Source organism: Bos indicus x Bos taurus, chromosome 9 (genome assembly GCF_003369695.1).
Source record: "Bos indicus x Bos taurus breed Angus x Brahman F1 hybrid chromosome 9, Bos_hybrid_MaternalHap_v2.0, whole genome shotgun sequence".
In the NCBI taxonomy this organism is placed as follows: domain Eukaryota; kingdom Metazoa; phylum Chordata; class Mammalia; order Artiodactyla; family Bovidae; genus Bos; species Bos indicus x Bos taurus.
Genome location: NC_040084.1, coordinates 15397103 through 15414628, shown reverse-complemented (window position 1 = coordinate 15414628; position 17526 = coordinate 15397103). Strand labels below are relative to the sequence as shown.

Genomic DNA, 17526 nt, shown 5'->3' with positions numbered 1-17526 from the left:
GTGCTTTCAATCCTCTCAGATATGTAAATTGGTTTTCAATTTTTGTCAGTACAGAAACTAATTTATATCTAAACATATTTAAAGAAGAAAAAAGGATGTATAAAGGTCAAAAAATTCTTGAAAGAGCTTTATTTAACGATACAACATTTTAGGACATGTGTTATTTAGAGTGGTTACAGCAATAGTCTCCAAGGAACAATACAATTTTCTAAAAGCTATACAATTTTTAGAGGTCCCAATTCCGTTATCAGGAGCGATTACAGCAGTCCCTTGGTTATCTGTACGGGATGGGTTCTAGGACCCCATGCAGATACCAAAACAGTGGGTACTCATGTCCCTTACATAAAAGGGTATGGTATTTCCTCCCATATACAGCAAATCATTTCTAAATTACTTATAGTGCCTAATACAATGTAAATGTTATATAAACAGTTGCAAGCACGAGCAAATTCAAGTTTTGGTTTCTGGAACTTTCTGGAATTTTTTCCTTGAATATTTTTTAATCTGTGGTTGGTTGTATCCACAGATGTGCAACCTCCAGATACAGAAGTCCAACTGTATTTGCTTCTGAGCCAAAAAAAATCAAAAATAAAAATTTAAGGTTGACACTTTTCCACAAAAGCTTTATATTAAATACAAATATATGGCTGGAGACACTAGAAAAAATCCTGGGACTTAAAATCATGGCCTCTATTCAAAAGTCCAAAGTATAAAAGGTCCACCCTTTTCCACAGTTCATGGAAAATTTAAAAAGCTATCAACATCAATTACTCAAGGGTTTTTATAAAACCCTCAATTTAGAATAAGAGTCACATTCTGCAATTATTCCTATTACAAAGAAAAATAAATATTCAGAACTGTAAGCAAAACATAGTTAATAAAAATCTCTGAGTCCCTATATTAACTCCTGAATTCCTATCATGTGAAGCATACAAGTAAATTATCCATTCAGTCCTGGCAAATTAAGAAAAAATAATATGGTAAGTTGGTTTTACATAAACAACATTGAAAAGAAACATTTATCTCTTTAAAAAAATTTTTTAATGATAAGGAAAAGAAGTATTACAAACTTATATGAATACCATATTTGAAATTTTACTTTTGTTATTTAAAAAATGTGATAATCTGTATAAGATAAATTTATATTGGACAAATGACAGAAAAATGAAGGAAAATTATCTATCATAAACCTATTAAAGTGAAACAAAATATAAACATAAAAGCTCAATCTGTCTGTCCTTATGTATTTATTTCTTATGGTGTTACATTTTTAAGAAAAGTAAAATGAAAACCAAAACTGAGGCATTAATACCTAATCTAGTCATTTCCTACTCTACACTGTTGTGCCCAGAGTTCTCACTGTTGTGAAAAGAGTTTAGTACCACAGACAGAAAGGTAGAAGACACAGTAGAAACGGGCTTGGTTCTTTCCAATAAACCAAAGGAGTTACGAAGAAAATAAAACCCCAAAATACATACATTCATGTTCACGTCTCTTACACTTGAAAAAAATGCATTTTCTATGATATTTAAGTATGAGTTATGGTAGTTTTCCAATACTCCTCACCTCAATATGTGTTTATTATCAAGCCCTGCCCTAGAAGAGCTTATATATTCAAAGAGAGAGAGAGAGAAAGAATAAAAGAAGGAATAAAGCTTTTAAAAAATGAGACAGGAAGCCATTATTGGTAATGTAAGACTTCGTAAAACTGTTGATTTAATGTTCCTTTTGGACTACTTCTGCTCTTAAAATTTAAAAAGAAAACAAGCTGATTGATTCTGGTATCTATGATTTGATTTTTGACTTCCTTTTGGTCAAAGTGGTACTTTTCATTAATAATGAAATCTTGCTTATTCCAGGAGCCCATTTTCCTATTTATGAATTATATATGCTTTTGCAAACATTCATGTTCCTCTAGAGTCCTTTTAAGTCTTTCTATCTAGCCTTAAATAAAAATAAAAAAAAGGCGAAAATGTAAATAAAACATAAATCAATAAATAAGTTCTTTTTCCAAGTCTAGTTAAAGTTAGGAGTGGAAATGGTACAGTTATAAAGATTTTTAATTTTCTGCATTTCATTTTTTTCTATACTATCTCCATCACTATTAGTATATAAACAACCTACCTTTTAAATATGAATTAACATTTGGAATAGCAGTAAGAAACCAGACTGTACCCATAATATCCTCCAAATCGTAGTTAATCTGATTTGATACTTTAACATTCCTTTCTTTTAGATTAAAAAGGTGTGATGTACTTATTTCAATATCTTACAAACTATACAAAATGCAGGTCTGATTTACTTAAAAGACAAGGTACACCACTCACCCCAGGAGGCAGGGATTATGTGTGTGAATCACCAACTAGTAACACTGCCTTTAATTTCAAATGCAGAGGTGAGAAAATAAGAAAAATTAGGTGAAACCATAAAAGCCAGTGTGCTTTTACACATCTGAGGCCTGACAATTGTGCCAACACTACACTAATTAAAACCAAAAGTTTGCTAGCTATCATCTTGGGTGAAGGTTTTTTTCATGCCCATTGAAGATGTGGTTCCTACCCCATGGAGTGTTCTCTTAAGGCTAAAACACTCAAAAGCTTCTTTAATACTTCCTTTGTGCATTTTTCACTGCTTTGTACTACACATACTTTGCATACTGCTACTGTACTCACCAGGTAAACATTTGCTTACTTGTTACTCTGTCTTCTACCCTAACCAAACTTGAGTTTCAAGGAAAAAACTGTGATACTCATCTTTGACTACTCTGTACCTATGTATGTAGGTACATGTATGTAGCATTCTGCATGCTTAATCATGTTCCACTCTTTGCAACACTTTGGACACTAGCCCACCAGGCTCCTCTGTCCATGGGATTTTCCAGGCAAGAATACTGGAGTGGGTTGCCATTTCCTCCTCCAGGGGATCTTCCCAACCCAGGGAATGAACCTGCGCCTCCTGTGTCTCCTGCACTGCAGGTGGATTCTTTACCCACTGAGCCATAGGTATGTAGCATAAAATCACTCAAAACTTTTGAAGGAAGGAAATTGGGAAAACTCTCAATGACTAGTGTTTGCAAGTCATAATCTTTTTAATGACAGTCACACTGCAGTAGCACTAAGAAATATTTATTCTATGAGAGACAAACCTAACGAGAATCTGTCCTGTAGACATGACACTTCACGGTTTCCCTTAAGGCCCCTACTTGTCCTTCACTTGTATTTTCACTCAGGATTGTTTTTTAAATACATTTGAAATCGTTTTTTATTTTTCTAAGAAACATTATTTTACTAATAAATACCACTCCTATTAACAGAAACTAATTTTTTATACAGAGGCATAATGTATACCTTATACATGGCAAGGTATGAGGTGCCATGACACAGAATTAAAAAAAAAACACAAGCCAATTCCCAAACTGAAATTAATTTTTAACATTACCAATGAAGAAAGGCGAAATGGGGAGAATAAGGCATAGTGTAAATAATTCTGAACTACTAGTTAACTTCTAAACCAGTAATAATCTTGGTTGTAGAATATATCACTTGATTATAAATTAGTATTTCAACTTACACCTCATTTTCAGAATAGAAAGTAGGTTTTTCTTAGGGATGAATTGTATCAATGTGATCAGTATATGAGAAACAGTGCGTCTATCCTTCTAAACTTCTTCCTTCCCCTTAATTACTTTGCTTTCATTGTTTCTTCTCATGTTGTGCTATGTGTAGGCCACAGAGCTTGATGTGTAAGGCAAGTCAATTTTTTGGTATGTATAGTAATTTGCCCATTTTTTTAGCTGAATTTCTAAAACATCTTACAGTAAAACTATGAAAAATATTTAGGCAAAGAAAAGATTTTCTTATTGTGCTAAAGTATGAGAAAAATTTAAGGTTTTTAAGTTGAAACTCTGTGTTATAGCAAATACAGCAAGGCTAAGAGTCAGGACACATTTTCTCAATGAAGAGCAATCTAGATCAGCAGTCTAAAGACTGAAGAAAAACATCTAGTACATATTTTAAAATGAACATCTAGCACATATTAAAAAAAACCTTTAACTTTTACTAGCTATAAAAATGTAATGCAACTATTCAAAATGCAAGAAATAAAGAGATAAATTATTTTGTAATTGTTGGAGCCTAAAAAATTTTTTGTTGGCTGAAATTGACTAAGAACTGAAATTCAACTGAAACTTCATTACCATCCAAAAATGGTTATGAAAAACCTCAAAAGCATTTAAGAACATCAACTATCACACTATCCCTTGAACTATTTCAAGATTCAAGTAGGACTTTCATGATCAATGAGAACAGTCATATTTATGAAAACACAGAAATATCTCGTTTAAAACAATGTGATTTACTTTGATACTATGAAATCTTATAAACCTTACAAAGAAAGTAAAGTAATAACTATAGTTTTACTCATCAGAACTAAAGTACCAGCTGAAGACCTCTCTGTTAAATGTAAAAATCAGCTTAATTTAACAGGAATATAATCCAACAGAATGGCTTTTACTTAAAATGTCTGTTTACAGACTGCAATTTATTTAAAAGTAGGTATAAAATAAAAAAATTGTAGGGTATGAATTATATCAGAAACATGAGTATCTCTTTAGAGACAATGGAAACATAGTGAAATTCTAGAAAGTAAGAAAAAAGGTTCTTTTAAAAAAAAAAGGCAGTGACCAACTCTTATTAAAGAGGATGATAAGTATATACCGCTCCTGCTGCTAAGTCACTTCAGTCGTGTCCGACTCTGTGAGACCCCATAGACGGCAGCCCACCAAGCTCCCCTGTCCCTGGGATTCTCCAGGCAAGAACACTGGAGTGGGTTGCCATTGCCTTCTCCAATGCATGAAAGTGAAAAGTCAAAGTGAAGTCGCTCAGTCATGTCCGACTCTGAGCGACCTCATGGACTATATACTAAACAATGGTAATTAGAATCCTTACCTTTGGGCTGCTGTTTTTACTATTGCTATCTGTGCATTAGCATGAGGAAAACGTCTTACACTTCCAGAGCATAATGATGTATTTTGTGTATTTTCACTGCAGAGTCAAGAAACAAAGAATAAATTAAACAGGGAAAAATTATATATACATAAGAAAAATACATCCTTTAAAATCTGAGGACACACACAAAAAACTTAATCACTTATAAGAACTTTTTTATACATAAACCCACTGCCCATGTTAAGTTTTCCAATAGTTTCCACTTTCTGAATTTGTCTCCAAAATGTTTCCAATCCAGTTTATTAAAGAAGGTAAAGAGTAGAACATTAGAACAGAAATGAGGAATCCTAAACATATATTTCACACTGTAATATTTCCTGTAAATTAATCCAGATATATTTCTTCTTATTCTCTATTTAGGAATATCTATTGAGGAAAAAAAAGCTTTTAAACTATATACTATGAATATACAAAGCTTTCTTATGTGCCAAAATAATAATAAGTGTCAATTATTAAAAAAATTAAAAGTGCTAAATTCTACTTTTGACTCTCCACTGACTTGAAAATTAGTTAGCCTTTATGTTTCTCAAATGACTTATAAACTAAGAAAGTAAAAATAAAACAGTGATTTCAATCCTATTTCTGGGATATGCAATAGACCAATCATATCAGTAACAGTGGTTCACTATGACAACAACCAGGAAAGATGAATGATATCTAGAAGAAAAGCAGAATAAGAAATCTTAAGGAAAAAAAAGAAAGAAAGAAAATAAAAGGAGTGCCTCACTGAGAGTTTTGCCAAGAGAACTCACTGGTCATAGCAAACATACTCTTCAAACAACACAAAAGGAGACTCTACACATGGACATCACCAGATGGTCAATACCAAAATCAGACTGATTTTATTCTTTGTAGCCGAAGATCGAGAAACTCTACCTAACAGTCAGCAAAAACAAGATCTGGAGCTGACTGTGGCTCAGATCATGCGCTCCTTTATTGCAAAATTCAGACTTAAAGAAAGTAGATAGAGAAAACCACTAGGTCATTCATGTATGATCTAAGTCAAATCCCTTACGGTTACACAGTGGAAGTGACAAACAGATTCAACAGAATTAGATCTGAGAGAGGACCTTAAGAACTATGGACAGAGGTTAATAACACTGTGGCAACCAGAACCATGCCCACAAAAGGGAAATACAAGAAGACAAGATGGTTTTCTGAGGAGGCCTTACAAATACATGAGAAAGGAGAAGAAAAAGGCAAAAAATGAAGGAAAAGATATACCCAACTGAATGCAGAGTTCCAAAGGATAGCAAGGAGAGATAAGAAAGCCTTCTTAAGTGAACAATGCAAAGAAACAGAGGAAAACAACAGAATGAGAAAGACTAGAGATGTTTTCAAGAAAATTAGAGATACCAAAGGAACAGTTCATGCAAAGATGGGCTCAATAAAGGACAGAAACGGAACAGAAGCAGAAGAGATTAAGACTAAGAAGAAGTGGCAACAATATAGGTCTTAATAACCAAGATAAGCATGATGGTGAGATCGCTCACCTAGAGCCAGACATCCAGGAGTGTAAAAATCAAGTGAGCCTTAGGAAGCATTACTATGAACAAAGCTACTGGAGATGACAGAATTCCAGTTGAGCTATTTCAAATCCTTAAAGATGATGCTATGGAAGTGCTGCACTCAACATGCCAGCAAATTTGGAAAACTCAGCAGTGGCCACAAGACTGGAAAAGGTCAATTTTATTCCAATTCCAAAGAAGGGCAATACCAAAGAATGTTCAAACTACCATACAACTGCACTCGTTTCACACACTAGCAAGGTAAGGCTAAAAATCCTTCAAGCTAGGCTTCAACAGTACGTGAACCAAGAACTTCCAGATGTACAAGCTGGATGTAAAAAAGGCAGAGGAACCAGAGATCACAAACTGCCGACATCCGTTGGATCACAGAAAAAGCAAGAAAATTTTGGAGAAACACCTACTTCTGCTTCATTGACTACTCTAAAACTTTGACTGTGTGGATCACAACAAACTGTGGAAAATTTGTCAAGAGATAGGAATATCAGACCTATCTACCTCCTGAGAAACCTGTATGCAGGTCAAGGAACAACAGATACAACCAGACATGGAACAATGGACTGGTTCAAAATTGGCAAAGGAATACGTCAAGGCTGTGTATTGTCACCCTGCTTATTTAACGTAAATGCAGAGTCCATCAAGCGAAATGCTGAGCTGGATGAAAGCACAAGTTGGAATCAACATTGTTGGGAGAAATATCAGTAACCTCAGACACCACCCTAATGGCAGAAAGCAAAGAGGAATGAAAGAGACTCTTGATGAAGGTGAAAGAGGAGGGTGAAAAGCTGGCTTAAAACTCAATGTTCAGAAAATTAAGATTATGGCATCTGCTCCCATCACTTCATGGCAAATAGATGGGGGAAGAAAGGGAAACAGCCCAGACTTTATTTTCTTGGGTTCCAAAATCACTGTGGATGGTGACACTAGCAATGAAATTAAAAGATGCTTGCTCCTTGGAAGAAAAGCTACGGCAAATTTAGACAGCATATTAAAAAGCAGAGATGTCACGTCACTGACAAAGGCTCATATAGTCAAAGCTATGGTTTTTCCAGTAGTCATGTATGGATGTGAGAGTTGGACCATAAAGAAGGCTGAGTGCTGAAGAACTGATGCTTTTGAACTGTGGTATTGGAGAAGACTCTTGAGAGTCCCTTGGACTGTAAGGAGATCCAATCAGTCAATCCTAAAACAAATCAGTCCTGAATGTTCATTGGAAGGACTGATGCTGAAGCTGACACTCCAATACTTTGGCCACCTGATGCAAAGAATTAACTCACTGGAAAAGACCCTGATGTTGGGAAAGATTGAAGGCGGGAGGAGAAGGGGATGATAGAGGTTGAGATGGTTGGATGCCATCACCGACTCAATGGACATGAGTTTGAGTAAAGACAGGAGTTGGAGATGGACAGGGAGGCCTGGCATGCTGTACTCCATGGGGTCACAAAGAGTCGGACATGACTGAGCGACTGAACTGACTGACTGATCTTTATGTATACTTAAGTATCTTTATCGGAGAAGGAGATGGCACCCCACTCCAGTACTCTTGCCTGGAAAATCCCATGGATGGAGGAGCCTGGTAGGCTGCAGTCCATGGGATCACTGAGAGTTGGACACAACTGAGTGACTTCACTTTCACTTTTCACTTTCCACTTTCATGCACTGGAGAAGGAAATGGCAACCCACTCCAGTGTTCTTGCCTGAAGAATCCCAGGGGCGGCGGAGCCTGATGGGCTGTTGCCTATGGGGTCAAACAGAGTCGGACTGAAGCGACTTAGCAGCAGCAGCAGCAGCAGCAAGTATCTTTATGACTTAAGAGTGAGGAGTTATTTTTTTTAGAAGATCCAAATAGCATGAATCAGAAGGTAAAAGTTGATTTGTTCATATGAAGATGAAAGCTTTCAGGTCAATGAAGGACTGTACAAGCAAAATTAATAGATAACTATTTGGGAAAAAATATTTGCATTCTTCAAAACAAAAATGGAATTTATCTGTTTTATATATGGAATCCTTCCAAATACAAGGGAAAATAAGGAAGTATAAATAAGAGCCCCTCAGACAGCAAGGAGATCAAACCAGTCAATCCTAAAGGAAATCAACTCTGAAAATTCACTGGAAGGACTGATGCTGAAGCTCCAATACTTTGGCCACTTGACAAGAGGAGCCAACTCACTGGAAAAGACCCTGATGCTAGGAAAGACTGAAGGCAGGAGGAGAAGGGGGCAACAGAGGATGAGAGGAATGGATGGGATCATTGACTCAATGGACATGAGTGTGAGCAAACTCCAGGAGATGGTGAAGGACAGGGAAGCGTGGCAATCTGTAGTCCACGGGGTGGCAAAGTGTTGGACATAACTTAGTGACTGACAACAACAACACTGAGATAATCCTGGTAAGTACTTTCCAATGAAGACTTGACTTTTAATTTTATGACCAAGATTTTGCTGTTTGAAAGCAAGTTCATTTCATGAAATCCTTGTGCACCAAAATTTTCCTTTCAATATTTTTATTCCAAACCAAGAAATCACTGCAATCCATCCTAGTCCCAAAATTCAAAGCAAAGAATTCACACATTAGGGCCATTCTAAAAACAAAAGGTACAGGTTGGGCCAATTGACCAAACGTGGCCAATTAGTTTCTGCTGTCAAACCGTTTATCTTTTCTGTAGGGATGTACAGTAAAGTGCCTATACCTCAATTTCTTATTGTTGCTCAACATGTTAAGTCCAATTGCGTTGCCTTTCAAAGGTTTTAAACTTTCGGTCTTGTTTCGTCTTGCACATGTCTTCCAGGGATCAACAGAACTAGTAGCAACAATTTCAGATTGACGATTTAACTGTAAAAAGATCCATAGATGTTAGAGTCAATAAGTGACAAAATAAGATAATTTATCAACAAGTATTTGAAAATCCATTTATTAAAAAAAGTAGTAAAAATATACCAGCTATTGGAAATGGGGGAAAGGGGTGGCAGTGGCACAGACTTAAGAGTATTTCAACTATAGTACTTTTTTTTCCCTTAAGCACAACACAAATATGTAGGAACATGGGTATTTATCATATCATTTCCTTTTCATTTCAGCATCACCAAAGTTATTTGAGAAAATTATGAGAAAAATAAAAGGGATGAGGGTGGAGCATCTTAAGATAGCTCTTTCCTGAGAGTAAAATATAAACATTTCCCCTGCGTAACAGGCCTCGATGCACCTGTAGGACAGGACAGCCAAATACAGCAGTAAGTTATCACTGTACAAGGACAATGGCTTTAGCCAATTACCTGGATGGTTTGTTAAAACAAACTGCTGTGTCCAACTCTTACAGTTTATTCTGATTCAGTAATTTGGGATGAGCCAGAGAATGTGCATTTCTAACAAGTCCCCAGGTTTCACAGATAGTGCTGAAAAGGGGACTACACAGCTAACGAGCCTCTGAGCCACAAATGCTGAAGCCTGCAGGCCCTAGAGCAGTGGCAACTACTAAGCCTATGTGCTGCAACTACCGGATCTGTGTGCCTAGAGCCTGTGCTCCGCAACTAGAGAAGTCACCGCAATGACAAGCCTGTGCACCTCAATGAAGAGTGGCCTCACTCACTGCAACTAAAGAAAGGCCCTGTGCAGCAATGAAGACCCAGCACAGCCAAAAATAAATACAGCAGTGTGCACATGCCAAAAAAAATTCTGAGACATTTCCATTAGGACTAACCATTTAATTTCACCCCTCCATATATGGATAATTACAACAAATAAATGACTGCTTATGGCATTTGGCTTCCGAGGTGGTGGCTCAGTGGTAAATAATCTGCCTGCGAATGCAGGAGACTGAGGAGACATGGGTTCAATCCCTGGGTTCAGGAAGATCCCTTGGAGCGGGAAATGGTAACCCACTCCAGAATTCTTCCTGGGATAATCCCGTGGACAGAGGAACCTTCCGAGCTACAGCCCACAGGGTCTCAAAGAGTCAGACACAACTGAGCACACGCACACATAGACAGCATTATGATAATTACTATATACTCAATATCTCACTTCATCTGCATATTTTATACATTTCAGTAGTTCTTCAGACTGGGATTCAGAAGCTACACCTAAAACATCAGGCAAATTACTTGACACTACGGAACTGAATGACAGGATTAATATGCTCAGATTTGATTTCCCACTTCAGTTCTCTTTCTCTTTCTCCAACAAAATCTCTTCACCACGTATCACTTAAACTTTATGGGAACTCTGTTCCTAGATTATGAAAGATTACTGAGCTTAGAAAGCAAAGTAACTTGTCTAAACTAGTTAAATGGATTTGAACAAAGTATTGACCTGACAACAAACCCTATGCTTTCCCATACTGCACTGCATGTAAGGAATTTTTTATAGTGTTACTTGCAGAAATGTGGGCTTCCCTAGTGGCTCAGATGGTAAAGAATCTGCCTGCAATGCAGGAGACCTGGGTTTGATTCCTGGGTTGGAAGATCCCCTGGAGAAGGGAATGGCTACCCTCTCCAGTATTGTTGCCTGGAGAATCCCATGGACAGAGGAGCCTGGCAGGCTACAGTCCATGGGGTCACAAAGAGTCAGACACGACTAAGCAACTTTCACTTCACTTCATTTTGCAGAAATATAAATACTATAAATTATGGAAATATAATTATAGATATTAATTCTTCACCAGAAGAGATAAACCCAAACTATGTTATTCCAAGTTAACACTCAAAATCGTAAATCTCAAAATCAAAGGAATAAAAATTTCTTTATATGTTAATGAATGTAGAAAGCTAATCCTAAGATAAAAAATTATCTTACTCAATATACAGGCACTTAACTCAGCAAATTCAACCATATTTCCTGACTAAGTGCTAACACATTTTCAAATTTCCTTTTTAAGAAAATATTTAGGCATAGCAATAGACAACTCAAAGTTCATCATTAAAGCAAGATTTGCATAAGACAAATTCTTAAATTTCTCAATTCTGCTACCAATAGGTTACTATCAAAAGCTATATACAGTCAGCAGTAAGACAAATAGTACTTTCAGTTTTGCAGATAACTCATGAAAAACATCTAGTGCATTGTTAAATTGCCTTAGAAAAGGGCCCTTACTATCTGTTACACTTAGAAAGTAGCTTGCAGGGGGTGGGGGCAGGGGGAATGTCACCCCATAGGAGAATCACAGGCAGAGTACATCATGAGAAACACTGTGCTGGAAGAAGCACAAGCTGGATCAAGACTGGTGGGAGAAATACCAATAACCTCAGATATGCAGATGACACCACCCTTATGGCAGAAAGTGAAGAGGAACTAAAAAGCCTCTTGATGAAAGTAAAAGTGGAGAGTGAAAAAGTTGGCTTAAAGCTCAACATTCAGAAGACGAAGATCATGGCATCCGGTCCCATCACGTCATGGCAAATAGACAGGGCAACAGTGGAAACAGTGTCAGACTTTATTTTCTGGGGCTCCAAAATCACTGCAGATGGTGACTGCAGCCATGAAATTAAAAGACGCTTACTCCTTGGAAGGAAAGTTATGTCCAACCTAGATAGCATATTCAAAAGCAGAGACATTACTTTGCCAACAAAGGTCTGCCTAGTCAAGGCTATGGTTTTTCCTGTGGTCATGTATGGATGTGAGAGTTGGACTGTGAAGAAGGCTGAGTGCCGAAGAACTGATGCTTTTGAACTGTGGTGTTGGAGAAGATTCTTGAGAGTCCCTTGGACAGCAAGGAGATCCAACCAGTCCATTCTGAAGGAGATCAGCCCTGGGATTTCTTTGGAAGGAATGATGCTAAAGCTGAAACTCCAGTACTTTGGCCACCTCATGCAAAGAGTTGACTCATTGGAAAAGACTGATGCTGGGAGGGAATGGGGGCAGGAGGAGAAGGGGACAACAGAGGATGAGACGGCTGGATGGCATCACTGACTCGATGGACGTTGAGTCTGAGTGAACTCCGGGAGTTGGTGATGGACAGGGAGGCCTGGCGTGCTGCAATTTATGGGGTCGCAAAGAGTCAGACACGACTGAGCGACTGAACTGAATTGAACTGAAATTTGTAAAAGATTCTCTTCTCATGCAGTTACAAACCTACAGTATAGAATTAAAGCTGCCAGAAAATTTAGAGCTATCTGTTGAATTAAAATACAACATATAAATTATTTCAGATGCATGGCACATCTACTTTTCTTTATGTAATAAATAATTTTTATTTTCTTTCATTTTATTTGTATTTTTGGTAATCTACATCAAATTATTGGGAGAAAGTTGTAAACAAGTAAAGTTCGAGCCATTTATGACCATCTCATGGATTAGAGTGCTACTATTATTCAGTCTAAAAGTGAAAGTGAAAGTTGCTCAGTCCTGTGTGACTCTGCAACCCCACGGACTATACTATACAGTCCATGGAATTCTCCAGGCCAGAATACTGGAGTGGGTAGTCTAGCCCTTCTCCAGGGGATCTTCCCGAGCCAGGAATCGAACCAGGGTCTCGTGCATTGCAGGAGGATTCTTCACCAACTGAGCTATGAGGAAAGCCCCAATTCAGTCTAAAGGCCCCCCCAAAACTTTTAATCTTCCTTCCCCTCTAACTCTCAGTTTCCACGTGGCAGTAGTAGCAAAGAACCCACTTGCTAATGCAGAGATGGTAAGAGACATGGGTTTGATTCCTGGGTCTGTAAGATCCCCTGAAGGAGAGCATGGCAACCCACTTCAGTATTTTTGCCTGGAGAATCCCATGGACAGAGGAGGCTAGCGGGCTACAGTTCACAGGTCGCAAAGAGTCCACATGAAAAGCCCTAGGTGGATTACAAAGTCTCAGAATTCTCACAACCATCCGTCATACGCAGACCTAAAACCTGATATTCTAACTACTTGAATATGGGCTTCCCTGATGGCTCAGTGGTAAAGAATCTGTCTGCAATGTGGGAGACCCAGGTTTGACCCCTGGTTCAGGAAGATCCCCTAGAGGAGGAAACGGCAACCCACTCCAGTATTCTTGCGTGGGAAATTCCATGGACATTAGAGTCTGGCAAGTTACGGTCAACAGGGTTGCAAAGAGTGAGACACAACTGACCAACTGAACACACACACACGTACTCTAATTCATAGACCATAGGCTGTGGGCCAGATTTGGCCTGTGAGTCTTGGTCTACTAATCCTTATATTTTAACATTAATCATTAATAACTAATAAGCAGCCAGTTACCAGAATATAAGCTCCACTGGAATAAGAAACTTGTCTGTTTTGCTCTCTACTATCTAGAACACTGTTAACAATACTATTTTGTGACATGATTATTTCACTGGGACTGCTAAATGTGCAAATTACCAACATGTGTATCTTCCTCCCAAGCTTACCGCACATCACGACGACAATTAAAAACAAAAAAGTATTCAGGAAATTTAGCATCTAAGAGTATCAGAAAATAAGACAGTATAAAGGAATCTATTAAATGATTAAAGACATTAAAAATATATGTTAAAGGTTCTGAAATTCTTAAAATTGAAATGGAAACAAACAGTACAGAAAGAACAAGGCACTATGAAAAACATAAAATTTTAAAAGAGAACCAAAAGTTCTACAAATTATATTTAAATTGTTTTTAAAAAAAGAAAAAGAAATGAATGACTAAACAGCAGATTAGGTATAGCTGAAGATAAAAGTGAACTGGAGGACACAACTGAGGAAACTATATGGAATATGGTATAGGAATGATTTTTTTTTTGGCCCTTTATCCTTTTTCTTTTACACATAAAATATACATTAAAGGGCATAAAAGAAAGATGGTCTAATAATACCTAATAAAATTAGTTCCAGAAAAAATGAGGAAAGGCAATATCTAGATAATGACCAAAATTTTTTCAGAATTAATAAAAAACATGCATCCTTTATATAAAGAGGCACAATGAAACTGCAGGAACGCAAAGGCAAAAAGATTATTCTGTGAAAGAGAAGGGGAAGAATACTAAAACACTTTGAGCCAAAATAAAGGCTTTCTCCTAATTCTACACTCATTTTCAAATACAGTAAAGGGGCTACATTAGTTTAAACTAATGACCCATAAGGACCTATATATTACCCACACTATTAAAGAGACTCTTTTACACAAAGACTTTCTAAGGGACCAACAGATATGGATCATTTTAAGAAAATCAACTCCTACTGTACAACTGCGCTCATTTCACATACTAGCAAGGTAATGCTCAAATCCTTCAAGCAAGGCTTCAGCAGTACATGAACTGAGAAATTCTACAAGATGGGTTTACAAGAGCAGAGAAACCAGAAATTAAACTGCCAGCATCCATTGGTGTACAGAGAAAGAAAAACATCTACTTCTGCTTCACTGACTACACTAAAGCCTTTGACTCTGTGGATCAAACAAACTGGAAAATTCTCAAAGAGATGGGAGTACCAGACCACCTTATCTGTCTCCTGAGAAACCTGTATGTAGATCAAGAAGCAACAGTTAGAACTGGACATGGAATAATAATGGACTGGTTCCAAATTTGGAAAGGAGTATGACAAGGCTGTATGTTGTCACCTTGCTTATTTAATTTATATGCAGAGCATATCATGCGAAATGCCAGACTGGATGAAGCACAAGCTGGAATCAAGATTGCCAGAAGAAATATCAATAACCCTAGATATGCAGAGGACATCACCCTTATGGCAGAAAGAGAAGAAGAACTAAAGAGCCTCTTAATGAAAGAGCAGAGTGAAAAAGCTAGCTTAAAACTCAACATTCAAAAAACGAAGATCATGGCATCCAATCCCATCACTTCATGGAAAATAGAAGGAGAAAAAGTGGAAATAGTGACAGATTTTATTTTCATGGGCTCCAAAATAACTGTAAACGGTAACTGCAGCTATGAAATTAAAAGATGCTTGCTCCTTGGAAGGAAAGCGATGCAAACCTAGACAGCATATTAAAAAGCAGAGACATCACTTTGCCAACAAAGGTCCATATAGTCAAAGCTATGGTTTTTCCAGTAGTCATATACAGATGTGAGACCTGGACCATAAAGAAGGCTGAGCGCCAAACAACTGCTGCTTTTTAACCGTGGTACTGCAGAAGACTCTTGAGAATCCCCTGGACAGCAAGATCAAACCAGTCAATTCTAAAGGAAATCAGTCCTGAATATTCATTGAAACGATTGATGCTGAAGCTGAAGCTCCAATACTTCAGCAGCCTAATACAAAGAGCTGACACACTGAAAAAGACCCTGATGCTGGGTAAGATTGAAGGCAAAGGCAGCAACAGAGGATAAGATGGTCAGATGGCGTCACTCAATGAATTTAAGCAAACTCCAGGAGATAGTGGAGGGCAGGGAAGCCTGGCATGCTCCAGTCCATAGGGTGGCAAAAAAGTTTGGATATGACTTACTGACTGAACAACAACCACTTTAACACTTTCTTAAAATTGATTTAAAACCCATCTGTAGAAAAGGCATCATGTAATATCTCCTTTCCCATCTTCACTTTCACAGTAAACTTCTTCCACTTTACCAAAGACATAATTCTTACTGTATTAAGAGTCTAAAAACCTCATGAAAAGAACATTTGTAAATACTGGTATCTGGAACCTCTTTTGGCACTTAGTAGAGTTTCCTATCTTTCCCTGTTTTATATATATTTCTGTTAAAATTGAACCTATAGTTAAAAACAGTATTCTGGACCAACTTAGGATTTTCTTAAAATAACTATTTAATATAACACAAAATGGAAAAGCAAAAGTGATGAAAACTTTCATTTAATGACTTTATATCTCTACTTTAGTTAGTATCAAGAAAAGCATTGCCCCAAGGAAAAAAATCATGTGAGAACAATGAAAAGAAAGCCCTCCTCCCCCGCAAAAAAATTTAAATTTGCACACATTTATTACAAGCAGTGATTTTGATTTGGGAGAAAAATTCAGGTCAAAATCAAGGCTGTATTTTGCTACTAGAATTCCATGGTAAAATGTCATCCTAAGGAGGGAAATTAACATGTATATTTGAAATAAAAACATGCATATTTGAAAAAAAATCTACTTATTTATCAATAATATATCTGATTTAACTGATGGCCTTGTCAAGTAAGTGATGTGAAAGCATTTTCCACAGATCACATGAACTAAATATGCAGTTCCAAAATTTAAGAAAATATACAAAAACAAAATATTTTACAAACCATATGGGCAAAGGCCAATTAATAACGAGCAAGATTTCAGTATTTTCAGTTATTTCTGAAATCATCTGGTTAAAACAAAAGGAAGTAACAAGTATAACTACTGCTGCTGCTGCTAAGTCACTTCAGTCGTGTCCGACTCTGTGCGACCCCATAGACGGAAGCCTACCAGGCTCCCCCGTCCCTGGGATTCTCCAGGCAAGAACACTGGAGTGGGTTGCCATTTCCTTCTCCAATGCAGGAAAGTGAAAAGTGAAAGTGAAGTCACTCAGTCGTGTCCGACACATTAAGTACCGATAAAGTCTTTTTAATATATTTCCCCCAAATTCAGAAAGACAACAAATCTAAAGACTGGATTACAAATTATGTTAAGCTTTCAAACTTACATTACATTGCTATGTGATTTCTTTTTTTTTTGGCTGCACTGGTTCTTCACTGCAGTGCACAGGATTCCAGTAGAATCCTGGAACTGGCAGCCTCTGGAGCACTAAGGCTCAGTAGTTATGACACAAGCTTTCTGTTGCATCACACAGGCTTAGTTAGCTGCCCCACATCATGTGGGGTCTTAGTTTCCCAACTGGGGACTGAACCGGAATCCCTGCATTGGAAGGACTGGACCACAAGGAAGCTTCTACTATGTGATTTCTGCCATTTAAATCAAAAGGAAAGAACTGAGTGATAAATGCTATAGCAATTATCACTATATCCATCTATTATGTGACCAAGATTTCTCAGCACTCATATCTAAAAAAACTTAAAATTACTGTTGGAAGTTACAGCATAGCAATTAATATTTATGGATACATAAACTAAATGAATAAGGAAAGAAAATAGCAACGCCATCAATTTTA

The 17526-nt window shown here is 37.2% G+C and overlaps 1 protein-coding gene across 5 annotated transcripts in view; it reads right to left on the bottom strand.

The window, feature by feature from the left end:
- Window positions 1-17526, bottom strand: part of SENP6 (SUMO specific peptidase 6) — a 134499-nt gene that overhangs the window by 73857 nt on the left and 43116 nt on the right. For 4 of the 5 annotated variants that reach the window (XM_027550962.1, XM_027550957.1, XM_027550958.1 and 1 more), the window contains exons 4-5: window positions 9222-9364; window positions 4947-5042 (exon numbers count right to left, since the gene is read on the bottom strand). In XM_027550962.1, coding sequence (XP_027406763.1) covers window positions 4947-5042; window positions 9222-9364 — 239 coding nt within the window. Of the gene's footprint in view, window positions 1-4946; window positions 5043-9221; window positions 9367-17526 lie in introns of all 5 variants that reach the window. The other variant, XM_027550960.1, reaches the window with a different exon arrangement.